General features: G+C 44.1%; 1 protein-coding gene across 1 annotated transcript in view; it reads left to right on the forward strand.

The window, feature by feature from the left end:
* DNAJB12 (DnaJ heat shock protein family (Hsp40) member B12) overlaps positions 1–17,700 on the forward strand; it is a 111,995-nt gene that overhangs the window by 43,721 nt on the left and 50,574 nt on the right. The window contains exon 3 of the mRNA XM_029609026.1: positions 3,952–4,097. Coding sequence (XP_029464886.1) covers positions 3,952–4,097 — 146 coding nt within the window. The remainder of the gene's footprint in view (positions 1–3,951; positions 4,098–17,700) is intronic.

Genomic DNA, 17,700 nt, shown 5'->3' on the forward strand with positions numbered 1-17,700 from the left:
GGTTTTTGAATATAGGGGAGGGGCTGGGGTGAGAGCAGCTTGAAAGGTGCAGTTTTGTGACTGTCTCAATGCATACGTGGCCTTAGGTAGGACTGAATGCATATATGAGGCAGAAGCTGCAGAATTATTGTTAAAAGTTTATCTCACCGATTCAAAGACATCAGCTCTCAGTGGCAAACAAAACACGATTAAAACATTATCAAATTAACAAAGAAAATAATGATGCAGTACGTGCAAGAGCCAAGATACCTTGGGCTAGACCACAGGGTCTAGCATTGCTACCAATATCAGGAAGACCCTGGGAGTACATTATCATTGGAATTCATTGTTGGACCATACCACTGTTCTGGTGGTAGTGAGCGTTGTTGCCAGCCACTGGACTCTTCTCACCATTGACAGCTGCTGAGCTGTTTCTAAAGGAGATACTAAGAGTACATGGCTTTCCCTCTCACATTGTATCGGACTAAGGTCTATAATGCACTTGTGGGAACTGACAAGACTCCTGGGGATTCAGGAGTACCCACAGATAGTAAGTACCCTGTTATAGAGTCCATCGAGCTAGGGCGAGAGAACATTGTAGAAATCTTCACTGAGGTGTACTGGGCTGTTTGAACGTCTCATGCTGCATGTCAAACTGGCCCCTAAACCACCACCAACACCTCACCTCGAGTTATTAGCTGGCCTCTCCTACAGTGATATACATAGTTGACTACTATGAAGGCCTTATATTCTCCCCCTCCCCCTCCTACTCCCTGTCTGGGCACTTCGCGAGTAGCGAAATACAAATATCGCAGGGCACAAAAACTTTAATGCACGCTGTGATACACTACCTATCAGATCGATACAGTAAAGTGCGGCCGCGGTTACCCTGCTCCTAACTCGCCTTCTACTCACTTTCCGGCCGCGTTAGCCCTTCCCGCGATACACTATCCCCTTTAACTCATCCCTACCCCCTCTTAAAATCCCCGGGTGACCCCTTCCGCCCGCGGCATGTATATTAAATGTAAACGAGCAAATTAGTGGTGCGGTAATTCTAAAATTATCATAAATGCACACCTTTTTCTTATTGCGGACATTATCCTTGCAAAATTATAGCATTTTGATGAATTGAGGGGTAAGATTGCTTGCATTTGCGCAACGGTATAGTAATACGCCAGTCTAGGAACCCCTAACCCCCCTTGGGCTTTTGACTGGAACAGGACGTTTCTAGCTATCCTAGGAGTCTCTTCCAAATGAATCTGAAAAAAAATTTTCTCCCAGCTTTTTAATATCAAGTCAGAAATTGGGATGGGCAGGGTCTGAAAGAAGTAACAGAATCTCGGGAGTACATTTTAATAGAATGAATTCTCCCCAGCCATGACAATTGTAACCGTCCCCATCTTGCTAGGTCTCGAGAGATCTCAGAGAATAAGGGTTTATAATTTAAAGCAAACAGTCAAAATCTGAGCACAGTCTTACCCCTAATTATTTCACACTGTCTTTTGCCCAACGAAAAGGCAATTGAGTCTGCAATCTGTAGATCTCCTCCATAGGCATGTTAGTATTCAAGACCTCAGATTTATCTTCGTTGACCTTAAATCCTGAAACAGATCCATAGCTACGCAGTATAGCTAAAACCATTCTCAGTGATGTTTGAGGATTAGTTAGCGTAAATAATAAGTCCTCAGCGAACAAGGTCATTTTATAACCATTCTTCCCCAAAGAAACCCCTTCTTTTGATACCATAAATCATTAAATTTTATTACAGAGATTAACAGAAATTGGCTTAACTGAAACTGTGCTTAAATGGTTTGAATCTTTTTTAACTAACTGCTTTTTTCAAGTCCAAGTTAATAATACTTGTTCTGATAAATGTGAATTAAACACCGGTGTGCCGCAGGGTTCTTCCCTTTTGGCGTCTGTTTAACATCTGCATGTTGCCATTGTGTCATCTGATGTCACAACTGGGACTGACTCATTTTTTATATGCAGACGACATACAGTTTCTAGTTCCAATTGATGACTCTGTAGAGAAAGCTGGCAAACTCGTATCATTGTACCTGAAAGTTATAAAACAAGTACTCACGCAGATGATGAACATTGAGAAAACCGAGATTATACTTCTTGAAAGGAAAATATCCCCAAGAAACATCAGATCTTGTTAGACAATAACACCATCCTAGAATTCGCAGAGAATATTAGGGACCTGGGTGTCATTTTAGACTCAATTTAGCTTTAAAAAAAACATCACCACAAAAGTAAAAGAAGGGTACGCAAAGCTTCTAATTTTACGACTACTGAAACCCTTGCTTGAGCAGAATGACTTTTGTACAGTCCTTCAATCATTATTATTTGGTAGTTTAGATTACTGTAACTACTATTAGGTCTACCTGCCTCCACTACCCGACCTTTACCAGTTCTTCAGAACATAGAAGGCATTTTGAATGGAAAAAAGAAAAGTGAACATATTACACTAACTTTAATTTATTTACACTGGTTACCTATAGAATACAGAGTTACATTTAAATCACTTTGCGTTTTACACAAGCTGATCTAAGGAGACCAGGTGGACTGGCTAAACGCAGCTATTAAACTACACGTTCCACAGAGAAACCTGCGTTCCGCTAATAAAGGGTTACTCATGATACCTTCAGTTCAGTCAGCTCGGTTAATTCAGGTGAGAGAGAGATAATGGCAGGTCCGAAATTATGGAATATGCTCCCAGCAGATATCAGAGTGGAGGTTAATTTTAAAAAGTTTGAGCGTATTGAAAACATGGCTTTTTAAGGAGGCGTATCCTAGCCAGTCTTAAAGTCTGTTTTTATGCTCTATTTTTACTGTTTTATGAATTTATGCTCTGATTTTATTGTTTTAGGTATTTTTAGAGTTTTAACATAGGAGGATGAGTAGGTAGCAGTTTGTGTATTATGACCATTTTATGAAATGAATTTGTTAGATTTTTAAATCTAGGTTTTTTAGAACTGTTTTATTTTTTATTAAGCTGATTTTATTGTTCTTGATATGCATTATTTATTGTTGTAAACCATTACGATGGAATCCGAGTGACGGTATATAAAACTCCAATAAATAAAAATATATCCAGGTGTGACCAAATTTTTATAGCCAAGGGTTCCGGTGAGAGTGGGCATCCTTGCCGGGTAGCCCTTTGAACGGGAAACAAAGCAGAGTACCCACCATTAACCTTAATACTAGCCTGGGGATGTTTACATAATTCTTGGACCCAATTAATAAAATATTCCCCTACTCCCATCTTCTGTAGCACTTTAAATAGAAAGGGCCAGTGTACCCTATCAAATGCTTTCTCAGCGTTGATAGCTAACAGTACCGCAGGAACATAATAATGTTTTACCCACCATATTAAATTTATAACCCTTTGCACATTGTCAGCAGCCAATCTACCCGGGACAAAGCCAGACCGGTCCCCATGAATCAATAAAGGAGCCATATTACCTAGTCGTCGGGCTAATACTTTTGCCAAAATCCTGAGATCTAGATTTATTAAGGAGATGGGTCTGTAGGATCTGCACAGAGTAGGGTCCTGTTCCCCTTTCACCAGACTGTAATACCAGCTACGTTGGCTCCCAATATTTCCACTTCTATGATGTGTTTTTTTAGAAACCAATAATGTCTTAAGTCTGAGGACCTCCTGTATACCAATGTTTCAGTGTTGTATGCCTGGTAACTTTCTGAGGAAGAATTATTGCAGCCTGCACTCATAACCAAGCTATAGAATATTATGCAAAATTTTTAAAAGCGGTCACAGCAAAGGAGACAGGGCAAGGTGCTAGAACATTGCTTTCAGCATAGTCAATAAAACTTGCTTATGTCCTATAATTGGAATGAAAACAATTTAACTGGAAAGTTAGGGGTTCCCTCCCCCCCCCTCCTCTGCAATGAAATGAGCTTGTGGTTGTATTTAAAGCCTCCCCCTCTCATCTCTTTCCTTTGCAGGGTAAAGCAATGCAAGGATTACTATGAGATCCTGGGGGTAAGCAGGGATGCCTCCGAGGAGGACCTAAAAAAAGCTTACCGCAAATTGGCACTGAAGTTCCATCCGGACAAAAACCATGCACCAGGTGCCACCGAGGCCTTCAAAGGTAAGACCAGGGCGGGGCTCAGCTGCCTGTTTCTCTAGCTTCCTCATTTCCTCCCATCCTCTTCACACCTTTCATTGGATGGCTTGCTGGCCAGGGGGAGGCTGTTTCTAAGGCTAAGCCTTCCATACTCTCGCCTGTCTGCAGGCTTTCATAGACAGCACCGAGGAATTTACTGTGCGGTATATAAGTCAGTTTGAGCCTTCGTGAGATCCAGCTGGCACGGGGGTTGGCAACACCTGACCCTGAGAGCGCCAAATAGGCGTGGCTTGTTCCATAAGCTGTGTATATACATTATCTACATTCTTAGACCAACTATACAGAAATGTACCTGGTCACTATTCACTGTAAATACCCTGCAAATCAGTCCTGTGTATGTCTTTCAGGGACTGGAGTTTTCCTTCACTAGTCTGGCAAGAGGGTCCTGTGGGAAAGGTAGCTAAAAATATATATTTGCCAATAAGAGAATACTGCTGTCAGAAGTTGTGTTTTTTTCTTTTTTCTAACGGCAGTATTCCCTTATTGGCAAAAAGCTCTGTCATCAAAATATATTGATTTAGAGAACTGAATTTTGTTATAATGTGGACTTCTTTGCAGCAGAATGTGAAGCTATAATTAATAAAGTATAGGACTTAGAGCTTGGATCCCAAGTCTGTTATATGGGGCACCACTGGGATTGTAATTGGGCCCCAGTGGTGCCCCATATAACAGGCTCATGACATTAGTCTCGAGCTCTGTTTCCCAATCTTCTCCTGGAGGCATGCCTATCCAGTCAGGTTTTCAGGATTGCCCCAATGAAGATGCATACTATAGAGTTGCATGCAATGGAGCTCCAATGTATGCAAATCTCTCATGCATATTCATGATGGATATTCTGAAAACCAGACTGGTTAGATGTGCCTCCAAGAGAGGGCTGGGAAACACCGGTTTACAGTTACCAACAGTTAATGTCAGGTGTTCATCACGCATACTAGACTCATTAAGCCAGAGGTGGGCAAACTGTGGCCTATGGGCCACGGCCGGCCCATGGATACTACAGCATATCGCTTTTGGCTGCAAGTGAAGCTACTGCCATGCCAGCCCCCACCCACCACTACCATACTATTTAACCTGTTCCTGGGCTTATGTAGAAAGTTCTTTTTAATATCTAACTTAAATTTTCCCTGCTTTTACTTAAGCCCACAGTTTCCTATTTGCTCACCAGTAATGATGGAGAACTGATCACCATCTTCTTTGTAACCCCTTGCTTGTATCTGAAGACTGCTATGAAACTGTACCTTATTTACAAAGCCCTGTGTGAGGACAGGGAGTGCAGCCTCTGGCTATAGCAGTTTCATTAGATGCTGTATAGGCTTTCAGTCACATGGAGTGGGAATACGTCTTCTTTCAGGTTTTAGACTGGTTTGGGTTTGGAAAATTTCCTGTGCAAATGATACGTATGCTGTATTAGGACCCCTAGAGTGAGGTTATTGGTGAATAATAATCTTTCAGATTCCTTTGTTCTAGGTAGAGTTACTAGACCAGGATTGTCCGTCATGTCCACTTCTGTTTAATTTAACATTTTAACCGTTAGCAACTGCTATTAGACAAAGTAAAGAAATTCATGGGTTCAATGTAAATTATCCATCTGTGCAGATGATATATTCATTTATCTAACCGAGGGGATCATTTACTAAAGGTTTTCTCCCATTTTGAATCTATCAAAAAAATGCTTAGTAAATAGGGCCCTGAGTTAGATGTTTCCATTCCAAAACTATTGCCTTTTTTTTTTTTTTTGGGGGGGGGGGGGGGGACCATCAGGTTACAAAATCAGTTGGTCCAAATCAGAATCTAGTCTCTTAATATGTATTGTACAAGGGCTATTTTAGATCCTTACTGGAAACGGGGGGAGATAAAGTACTTAGGCCAATCCGCCCCTGACTCCCATCAGGACTTCAGTCATGTGACTGGTGCTGCTCGCAGTGGCCCCGTGCCCACAGAGCCACTGCAGTTAACACCTGGCCCCACAGCAGCTGTTCTGAGAGAGTAGGAGCCTTGACCCGAGGTGCACTGCTCATTTCTGGAGTGTGTTTTGTTTGGGTTTGTTTTTTTTTTTTTTGCTCTTCCTGTGGCTGTAGCCAGGATACCATGGGCTTATGCTTCTCTTTTATTTATTTATTTTTTTGTCCCTGTAACTGCAGCCAAGGCTCTATGGGCCTGTATTTTTTGGGTTTTTTCCTTTCCCCGCAGTGTCGCTGATCTCTGTAGGACTGCTCCCCCCCCCCCTCCCCTCACCACTGCGGCAGAAGAAACTCTCCCGTGGTCTTCCTTGCACAACCCCATTCCTCTCTGCTGAGGGAGGCAACCAGCAGACATCTTGCTACTGCCTCACCATGGCTGAAGGCCTCTCTCTCACTGATTTCTGCTGACGGCCCCCGCCTTATGTTGGGGGTCACAGCAAAAAATAGGCCCGATGCAGCGGGGTGGGATTTTCTACCTACCTCTTTCCACAGCAGGGCCATTCAGGCTGGTAGCTTTGCCTGGATCCCTCCTGACCACCAATGTAAGTACATTTTTTTATTTTTTACATATTAACAGGCCAATTAAAAAAAAAACCAAAAACCCCAGGGAGAGCCGGCATTCCGTGTTGAGCGCTCGATCTCCCAATGCGCGCCCAGGCACCTCTCCTGGGCACGTGATTCTATATTTAAATTAGGGCCAGCGCTAATAATGAGGCGCTAGGGTCGCTATCGCGTCTTTGGCAGGCTTTACTTTCTGTATTTCAGGTGACTAACTAATAGGCTCATCAACATACATTTGCATGTGATGAGCGCTATTAGTTTCGGGGGGGGGGGGGGTGTTGGCAGCCTGTTTTCCACATGCTATTACCCCTTACAGTAAAGGGGTAATAACAGCGTGTCTAAAACGCGTGGCCAAATGGGGACTAAACTATTTGAAATACATAGTTTTTAATTGTGTATGAGGAATGAGGGGCTGGGGAGTACAAGGCTGTAAACTTTGATGCCTAATATCCTTGCTCCAGCCCTGGCTGCACTGGATCCACATGGGAAAGCAGGATATTATCTGGAGCTGTGCTGCTTTGGGTCCTGAGGCTCTCTCCAGTCTTGGCCAGGGCTTCATTTTTCTTTTTAAGCCCTGGAAGAACAGCATAGATAAGTCTGATCTCCTCTCCTTTGGAGTAGGTAGTGTAGAGCCTGGGCAACCAGAAAAGCAGCAGACTCCGTAGCACTCAGCCAATGGGAATGCACTGGAATAGTGGCGGGGGTACAGTGACGTAGAAGCAATCTACAGTCAGAAAAAGGGATGGGGAGAGCCTAAAGGAAGTGCCTGCACAGTGTTGGGGAGCCTTCTGTAGGCTGGGCTTTCCTCCTGAAAGGGTCAGCTGGATGTAGAACCAGTGAATCTCCTGGAGTGGGGGCGCCATAAGGGGTGGGGGTGGGAATGGGAGAGGAAAAGGGCTGCAGCAGGCTAGAGAAGGGCTGGCAGCAAGCAAAAACCTTTTAAATAATGATGTGGCAGTACTGGAGCGGGGGCACTCACTGCGTAAGCATATGAGCAGCAACACAATGATGGACTATGTGTGTTAGAGAGTGTGTGTGGGTGTCCTTCTCCTTGACATGCTTTTTTTTTTTTTTCAAAATAATTTTTATTAATAGGAAGACGCTACACAAATCTGAGATAACAATAGCAGATGCAAACAGAAAATAAAACTGCATACAATACAAGCGTTGCACAAAAATGTGTGGTTCAACAACCAATCCTCTGTCAACATACTCCCCGGTTTTCCGTTTTTATATCCTCCATCCACTCCTGACCCTACCACCCCAAATACCCAGCTCCAAAGCATCCTTATTCATAGCGTATGCATACCACAGACAGACCGCGCATTCCCCGCCCCCCCCTCAGAACCTCAATTAAGACCATATGGCCTTGTAACCAGTTATTAAGCTGAGTTTGGAGAGCCAGAGAAAACAGGGCATAACATGCATTCCAACAGGCAGTATATATCTTATCCGGTTTTCTCTTGCCAAGGCGAAAATCCATAAATTCCATCTGAAGTAGAGAGGCCATCCTGCCAAACCACGTGTCAACTGAAGGCTGCGCCAAGGGGTCAGTCCAGATAGCCAGTACGGTACGGCACGCCATCATAACCGTTAGGCGTTCAAATCTTGCTCTGGAACGCGTTCCAGGAACCTGAGAGGACTGTTGATGTGCCATCAAAAGACGACCCGTATGAGGGAGGACAATACCAGTACTTCTATTAATCACGTCAAGGACTAACTTCCAAAAAAGCGCCACATGCGGGCATGCCAACAAACGATGATATAAGTTGCCCTCAACAACGCCACACCAGCTACATAAAGAAGACTGGGTAAGCTTCATATGAAATCAGCGAACATCATCACAGAAAATATTATGAAGAATTTTGAATTGGACCTTACGTAGCCCCTCGTCTGGTAATAACTGGTAGAGAGCCGTAAAGCAGCGCTTCAGGTAGGATGGGGCCAACTGTGAGTCCAACAAGGCAGTCCAACGAGTTGTAAGATGCTGTAATCAGCCTGAGTGGCCCAAGGACTGCCCTAACTTTTTCCATCCAGTAATTGTATTATGGAGGCAGGCAGTGTCAAAAACTTTAGTAGCAAACGTAATTTCCGCTGTGAGTTCCTCTATAGACCATGCGAGGGATTGAATATAATGATGGGCATGCAGGTACGCATAAAAGTACTTAGTAGGCAGTTGAAACGTGCGTGTCAGAGTAGCGAAATCTTGGTGGACATGGGAATTGGGTTCAAACAAATGAAATATGTATACCACCCCATTGTCAGCCCAAGCCTGGAATACAGCCTGGCTATCCCTCCCCGGCACAAAACTTGCATTCCCTAGAAAAGGTAAAAAAAGGGAGGCTATGCCCCTCAAGCCCCACTGTTGCCACAACCAGCGCCAGGCTCGGATACAAGGTTGTATAAATATTCGAGGGTATGCCATGGTACTCCGGAGCCCCGGGCGCATCTGAATAATACTTAAAGGGGAGCTAGGTTGAGACATCTTATGTAACATCCCTGAATCACAATAAGAGTAAGTTTCTGTAATCCATTCACCCACATACCGCAACTGACAAGCCACATTATAGAGTCTAAAATCTGGTAAATTAAGCCCTCCCTGCTCCCAGGGGCGCTCCAGGACCGCATAAGCCAATTGAGCTCGTTTCCCCTTCCATGAAAACTTTTGTAAACTAGCACGCAATTGCCGAAGATCCCCCAGCTCTCAACCAACAGGGTATCATGTGCAGCAGATAGAGAAGCTGTGGCACCATTACCATTTTAATAAGAGCACTTCTACTAAATAGGGAAAGTGGCAATGGGGTCCAGAGCTGCAGCTGCGCCCAAAGCTTAAGGGGACATGGGGCAATATTTAACTCATAAAGCTGTGCCAGCTTTCGGGGTATCCAGACGCCCAGATATTTGATCTTGCCAGGGGCCCACTGAAAAGGAAAGGGACCTTCCCAGGATCCAGGCAGGTGAGCATTTAGGGCCAAAGCCTCTGACTTTCCGTAATTGATTTTCGAACCTGCCACCAGTCAAAACTGATCAAAAAGATGAATAATACTAGGCACACTGGTGCGAGGTCGTCCCACAAACAGAAGGATGTCATCTGCAAACAAAGCAGTCTTCAAAGGGTGGCCATCTACACTAATCCCAGTGAATCCCGGGTCTCCTCTTAGCCGAATAGCCAGGGGTTTCAATGCCAACACAAATAGCAATGGGGAAAGGGGACACCACTGCCGTACTCCGCAGTGTAAAGGAAAAGGGTCGGCGGATCCCCCATTAAACAAAATAGTGGCGCTAGGGTTACAATAAAGAGCCTTCAGCCATTGGAGATAGGCCCCTGAGAAGCCGTAATGTTGCAGAGCCCAGAACATGTATTCCCAGGATAAGGAATCAAATGCCTTTTCCGCATCCAGACTCAACACCAGGACCTCCTGTATCGATTGATAGCTTAATACCGCCAGCAAGTGGTACATTGCAGACCCCCTGTCGCCCCTTAACAAACCCCGTCTGATCTCTATGAATAAGGAGGGGCAAAATTCCATTTAGCCGGGCCGCCAGGACAGCTGCCAGGATTTTAACGTCTACATTTAATAAGGAAATGGGTCTATAAGAACCCACCTCCAAGGGATCTTTTCCTGGCTTTGGGAGAACGACAATGACAGACCGATAAGAGTCCTCAGCCAGGCGGTCAGTGAACAAAAGGTCCACATAATATTTCTGCAATGGGGACAAGACTGAAAATTTCAATATCTTGTAAAATTTGGAGCCTAGCCCATCCTGGCCCGCTGCCTTGCCCAATTTAAGCTTGGAAATAACAGCACAGATTTCCAACATGAAGTTAGCATGTGGCACATTTAAAACGAATCGGAAAAAGTTCTTTTTTACTCAACGCACAATTAAACTCTGGAATTTGTTGCCAGAGGATGTGGTTAGTGTAGCTGTGTTTAAAAAAGGATTGGATAAGTTCTTGGAGGAGAAGTCCATTACCTGCTATTAATCAAGTTGACTTAGAAAATAGTCAATGCTATTATTAGCAACGGTAACAAGGAATAGACTTAGTTTTTGGGTACTTGTCAGGTTCTTATGGCCTGGATTGGCCACTGTTGGAAACGGGATGCTGGGCTTGATGGACCCTTGGTCTGACCCAGTATGGCATGTTCTTATGTTCCCCCTCAGTGATGGGGCTATTCAGTGCAGTAATCTGATCTACAGTTAGCGAGGGCCATGAGATCCCCTGAAAGAGGGACTCAGCAACATCAGCGGCCATAGGCTTAGAGCCATAAAGAGACATATAATAGTCCCAAAATCTACGGGAAATGTCAGGTGAGGTACTCAAGTGGACTCCCTGGCTATCCCTAATCCCCGTTACGGCTGCCTGTTGCCCCCTAGGCTGAATAAAGTGGGTCATCAGTCTACCTGCGCTGTTCCCTTGTTTATATAAGTGATACTGATAGTAATGGAGCGATTAGATGCCCTTTGGTGTAGTAAACCATTAAGAGCAGCCCTAGCCCGGTCAGCCACTGCCATGGACTCCCTCGTCATGGCGGTCATATGTTGTTGTTGAGCTTGTTTAAGAACAGCAGTTAACCTCAATTTCAGCATTGCATTTTTTATTTGCTCTAGTCACATACGCTATTATTGCACCTCGCATCACAACCTTACCAGCCTCCCACACAGTCGCGGTGCTCATATCTGGGGTCTCATTATGTTTTAGGTATTCCAGCCATTGATTTTATAAATAAGTCTGGAATACTTTGTCCAGATATAAATCGGGATGCATGCGCCAGGAGAATGGAGGGCGAGCCCTGGATCCACATTGTATTGTTGCCGACACAGGGGCGTGATCAGAGATTAGAAATAGTCCCAATAGTGGCCTCCGTCACCCTCGGGAAACAGCTATCTGATACCAGCAAGTAATCTAATCGGGAATAAGACTGGTGTGGGTTAGAAAAAAATGTAAAGTCAGAGTCTCCGGGATGCAATACCAGCCAGATGTCCATTAATTGCAATTCATCACTTAAGAGATTGACACCTTTACTCCTGTCTTAATTTTGCATAGGCTTGGGGGGTATAATATCTAGCTGCTTATTAGTCACTGTATTAAAGTCTGTCCCGTCCCCCTGACTACCAGGTGATAGGGAACTCAGCTAGACGACTCACCAAGGAAGCAAAAAATAGAGGAGAATATACATTAGGAGCATAAATATTACGCAACACCATTTTCTGATCATAGACTGTACCTACAGCAATCACATATCTTCCGTCTGAATCCTGGTATGTGTGCGTTAGCTGAAATGGTACATTTTTATGGATTAGAATGGCGACCCCATGCTTCCTCGAACTAAAGGAGGAAAAGTAGCATTGACTCACCCAGTCTCTTTGTAGTTTTAGCGTGCTCCTTATCTGAAAGGTGCGTTTCCTGCAGGAATACCACCTGGGCCCGCATGCACTTAAACATTGTGAGTAACTTCTTTCGCTTAATCGGGGCGTGCACCCCGTCCACATTCAGTGAGACAATTTAAATCTGCGCCATACCTTGAATCCAGAAGGACACACAAAAAAAATGTCATTATTCACATTTGGACTTCCAAGGCCTCCCAGCCTGGGCCTTAGAAAATAGCTTGGCATACAATGAAACAGCCGCAAATACACAACGTCCTGCAAACAGAAAGAGGTTCCCCTACACCCACTTAGCCAGTTGCTCACTCACACACACAAGCCACAGCCATACATACCCCATACACCCAGCACACACCAAATACATCCACACCCAGAACTCCTTGCTCCTCAAGAGGCACAAAGTACCCAGCGGCCCTGGAGGCTTTCCTCTGCCCCCCCCCCCCCCTCCCGACACTGATCTTATAATGTCAGGTATTTAGAACAAATTAAAGAGAACATGGGAGGTGAAACTACCAACAGAATCATAAGACAACGGCCCATTCCTCTGTATAGGTCCAGAAACAGGGGATGGAACAGCTCCCCTATGAGGAAAGGCTGAAGAGGTTAGGGCTGTTCAGCTTGGAGAAGAGACGGCTGAGGGGGGATATCATAGAGGTCTTTAAGATCATGAGAGGTCTTGAACGAGTAGATGTGACTCGGTTATTTACACTTTCGAATAATAGAAGGACTAGGGGGCATTCCATGAAGTTAGCAAGTAGCACATTTAAGACTAATCGGAGAAAATTCTTTTTCACTCAACGCACAATAAATCTCTGGAATTTGTTGCCAGAGGATGTGGTTAGTGCAGTTAGTGTAGCTGGGTTCAAAAAAGGTTTGGATAAGTTCTTGGAAGAGAAGTCCATTAACTGCTATTAATCAAGTTTACTTAGGGAATAGTCACTGCTATTAATTGCATCAGTAGCATGGGATCTTCTAGGTGTTTGGGTAATTGCCAGGTTCTTGTGGCCTGGTTTGGCCTCTGTTGGAAACAGGATGCTGGGCTTGATGGACCCTTGGTCTGACCCAGCATGGCAATTTCTTATGTTCTTATGTTCTTAATTATGTAATCCATTGGAGGAACAGAAGAAAGACTATGGCACTGGCATAGCAAAGCCAGTATAACTCTGTCCTTCAAGTAACATTGCCTGGCTCTAGCGAAGAGATAAATGAATTGGCATCTTCTTTTTTGCTGAAAGAGGACAGTTCCATTGCGTTGAACTCTTAACTTAGCAGGAAAAAGTAGGGCAAACGGTATCCCCCTTTTATGTAACTCTGTGCAGGCAGGAGACATGGCTTTCCATTGTGCAGATACTGCAGTGGAGAAATCATGGAAAAGCAGAAGCTTGTGCCCCTGGTACTCCACTCCAGAGTGCTGCCGAAAGGCTCGCATAAGCTGAATTTTGTGAGACCAGTTAAGAATTCTGGCCATCACGGGCCGTGGTTTACCAGCATCGGTTCTAGGCGGCCCCATTCTATACACTCTTTTACAGCGCAAGCAGCCAGTATTCAAAGTCAAGCCCAACTGACTGGGCAGCCAGGTTTCAATAAGATCATACAGTTCCTGGTCTGGCACAGATTCAGGAAGGCCTATTATTTTAAAATTATTACGGCGATTCCCATTTTCTTGATCCTCTAGCCGGTCTAGCAATGAAGAATTCTGTGCATAAACATTTGTACTTGCCTTTCTGCCGCATGTAATGTTGAAACATTTTAACCTCCTGGACTCTCAAAAAATATCCTCTCGAGGATCTCAAATTTCTACTAGATCTGTACCAACTGAGACTGTCCTTTCAGTTTCTGTGAACCAATTCCTTTCAAAAGTTTTTTAAAAGCCAGAGCCAAATTCTTCAACCTGCATCTAGAACTTGCCGGAAGCCAACGCAGATCCAATAATAATGGCTCAGAAGGAGTTCTCCTAGAGCTTCTGGTTACAATATGAACCGCTGTATTCTGAATAATTTGCAATTTTTGAGTAGTTTTGAAGGGTAATCCAAAACTAGTGGAGGAGTAGCATAGTGGTTAGAGCAGTGGGCTATGAACCAGGAGACCAGGGTTCGAGTCCTGCTGTTGCTCCTTGTGACTTTGGGCAAGTCACTTTACCATCCATTGCCTCAGGTACAAAGTTAGGGCTGAATTTTCTTTCTTCGCACCGGTTTGTGAATCGCGGTGCTAGCGGAGGGGCGGGCCTGCAAATGCCGGCAGCGATCGCACCCAATAGCACTATCGTAAAAGGTGGTGCTATTGGGCACGCTACTGGCGGTGATAAGGGCTCTTACCTTTTCGTCGTCAGCAAAGTCTCCGCGGCATCCGCCCCGATCTAGCTATCGCACACAAAAAGGGACTTTTCGCGTTTGATACGCTTACAAAATGACCCCCTTAGATTGTAAGCCCTCTAGGGATAGGGAAATACCTACAGTACCTGAATGTAATCTGCTTTGATGTGCTGAAAAAAGTGTGAAAAGTGGAATATAAATCTAAATAAATAAAAAATAAAGCATTGCAATATTCAATATAAGACAAAACTAAAGCGAAAACTACAGATCTCAAAACTATAAAATCCAAAAATGGTCTACTTTGTTTAAGTAACCTGATTCTCAGATGATAATTTCTCACCAAAAGAGAGAGATGTTTTTCTAAACTTAAGGCTGAATCCAATTGAACCCCAAGAGATTCTCCTTAGGAATAATCTCCTCCCCCATCCACTTCAAATGGGGTATCTAATTTGTTTTTTCCCAAAAACAAAATATCTGTTTTCTTAGGATTCAGCACCAGTTTGCTGTCAGACAGCCAATTTTTCACTAATTCCAAACAAATTACCAATTGCTTGTAATCAGCCTCCCTGAGCAGAATTGGCGAGAAAGGGGATAGTTTCCCATGGCACATCAGATATACACCTGCCTTCCAAATAATCTTGCCAATTCTGCTCAAATATTGAACAGAATCTGAGAGAGAGACTAACCTGTGGTACTCCACAACCCACCTCAACTGCAGCAGAATAATTGCCGTGAAAATACACCAATTGCTTTCTCCCTGTCAATAAAATTCTGCAACCACTTCAGAGCAAGATCACCAATACCTAATGATTCACAGCATCTCAAAAGAATATGGTAAAGTAATAAAAACAAAAAAAGACTAAATTAATAACTGGAACAATAGTGCCATGTTTAGAAATACAGTGTTTGACCTATAAATATAAAGCTGCTATAGCCAAAATATATATAATAGAACATTTCAGGACATCTGAAACATTGTAGATTGATTCTTCTCAACTCTGATGTACCATGGGAAGCTATCCTATGCCGATGTTGCACTGAGTCTCAGGCAACAGAAAACAATCTTTTGTGTCTCTTTGGTTCCTCCACTAAATAAAAAAAACAGTAATAGAAATAGAAAATAAGAAGAAACTTAGGAACACAATGGGTCTTGTATAGCAGATGTTCCGGGCTGCTGGAGAAATTTGCTGTAGTTGATCGGCACCATGCACTTTCAGTCTTGTCTCCCATTTCTTGAGGTGAGATACCTACATTAATTAGACATTCAGACTAATAAGCATATCAGCCTGATGCAGAGGTGAAAAAGGAGAGAATAGGCAAAAAGAGTCGTCAAAACATATATAGATATAGCTATACATAATGCAGACTGTTATCTATATTTCTGATAAGATCCTCACATTCCTTAGGGCAATTCTGGTCTAGCCAGCATAATCGTAATCCATCCCTTGAAGTGAGCAGCAGTTATATGCTCTAGTATCCATTCTACAGGATAGATAAAAGTACTTGGAAGGGCTAACAGTTGAATGGCTAAAATACTATCAAGTAAAGAATTCCTAAAGAGTGTCTTTGACAGAAAGGAGCCCTCATCAAAGTACAGTTTCTGTAAAAACTCTGATAGCCATTAGGAAGGGCATATCTCCCTCCTTATTTTGACAAATTGCAGTTCTCACTTTTGTCCAGGCAGAGCTGGAAGTACATAGGAAATTCACTAAATTCAGGTAATCTGAAGTAAAAGTCAATTTACATTCCTACATTCTTAACTTTGACTATCTATTTATAACTTTTAAACAAAAAAGATAATTCTGTGCTATAGAAACCAGTTTTTTCCTCAGTTTGTGTAGGAAAGGCACAGTCAGTCTTGCATATCCCCTACTTCTCTTCTTCCTCACTAGTTTCATTCCTTTTATCGGTTAACTCTTGAGTTCCCTGTGTCTTTTCAGGTTCTAAAGCACTGGTAATCAGCTGTACGGTATCAGAATTATTAATGTCTTCATTAGAGAGATTTTCTTGTCCCTTTGTGACCAGGTTCTGCATTTCTGCAAGACTATGGGTCTCAATTGCAAATGTACATGAACAGTAAGTATAGTCGGATAGATCCCTGCCCATTGTGCGGTATATAAAAACTTTAAATAAATTAAATAAATAAATAATTTCCTGGTTCCCTGTACGTACCCGGATCAGTCCAGACTGTGGATTGAGCCTCCTGTCCAGCAGATGGAGACAGACCAAAACTGAAAGGGTATCCTATATCAGGACAGAGCGTACCCTGCATCCCTTCAGTATCTGTCTGTCTCCAGCAGATGCAGGCAGCTGAACCTGCGGTTCCCCTTCCTCCTTAGTTTGCCATTTCCCTATGGGGATTTTCTGTTATACTTTTGGCAAGATCAAGCAAGAATTATTTATCTTTGCAAAATTTATTTAAAAAAAAAAAAAAAGAAAGGAATCTGTTTATTTTACGGAGACAGCTCTGTCTCCTTGCTCTTCTGGGGGCCTAGGGGGGCTTGCCCCTTGATTACTCAGCCTAGGCTCCCTTTCCTGGTGACCTGTGTGTTTGGAGCGATACTGGTGGCCCAGTCACTCTCCCTATCTGGCTACCTTGGCCCCGGTACGTCTAATTCCCCAGGTGTCCTGACAGGGAAGTTCATTCCCCTGCAATCTCTTAAAAAAAAAAAAAAAACCACAGAAAAAGAAAGTTAAATACTTGGAACGAGGCAGCCTTACTCTTACCCCTGTTTTACTTCAGGGACCGTAGCGAGCAGAGTTTGATCGCCTGCATTCGCTCACTGGGGCAGCACAGCTCAGCTGTTTCTCTCCTTCGCGGCAGCTCCTTTCTTTGATCATGCCACGTTCAAATCTCTGCCTAGCCTGTGGGCAGCCTGCCATGCAGCTCTCCCGCAATGGGCTTTGCTCCAGGTGTCTGCCAGGTGGGGAGGGCCCCTCTGTGTCAGCGACTCAGGGGCGGACTTCTCACCGCATGGCCAGGCCATTCCCTGCACGGCAAACCACGGAAACGGCCATTTGGGAGTCAGTTTTACTTCAGAATTGGGGCTGCAGGAGGGAGGGGAGCCAGATTTGCATATTTCTCCCCCCAATTTAAGCCCTGAGCATCCTCCAAAGAAGATCCCCTCCCCTGCCCCCTGGGAAGTCTAGGCCGTGTTTTTTTGCTGACTTTGTGCTTTTAATGCATAAATCTTATTTGGCAAGCCTACAGGAAGAGGAGGACCTCCCTCCAGGTCTCCCCCCCCCCTGCAAAAATCCCTCTGATGCCCACTCCACAGCCCCCTGTTGCGCCAGATGGGCAGGGCTCCATCAGGATCAGGGTGGTGCCGGGGGTCGCCCCCCCTC

Source organism: Rhinatrema bivittatum, chromosome 7 (genome assembly GCF_901001135.1).
Source record: "Rhinatrema bivittatum chromosome 7, aRhiBiv1.1, whole genome shotgun sequence".
NCBI classification, from domain to species: domain Eukaryota; kingdom Metazoa; phylum Chordata; class Amphibia; order Gymnophiona; family Rhinatrematidae; genus Rhinatrema; species Rhinatrema bivittatum.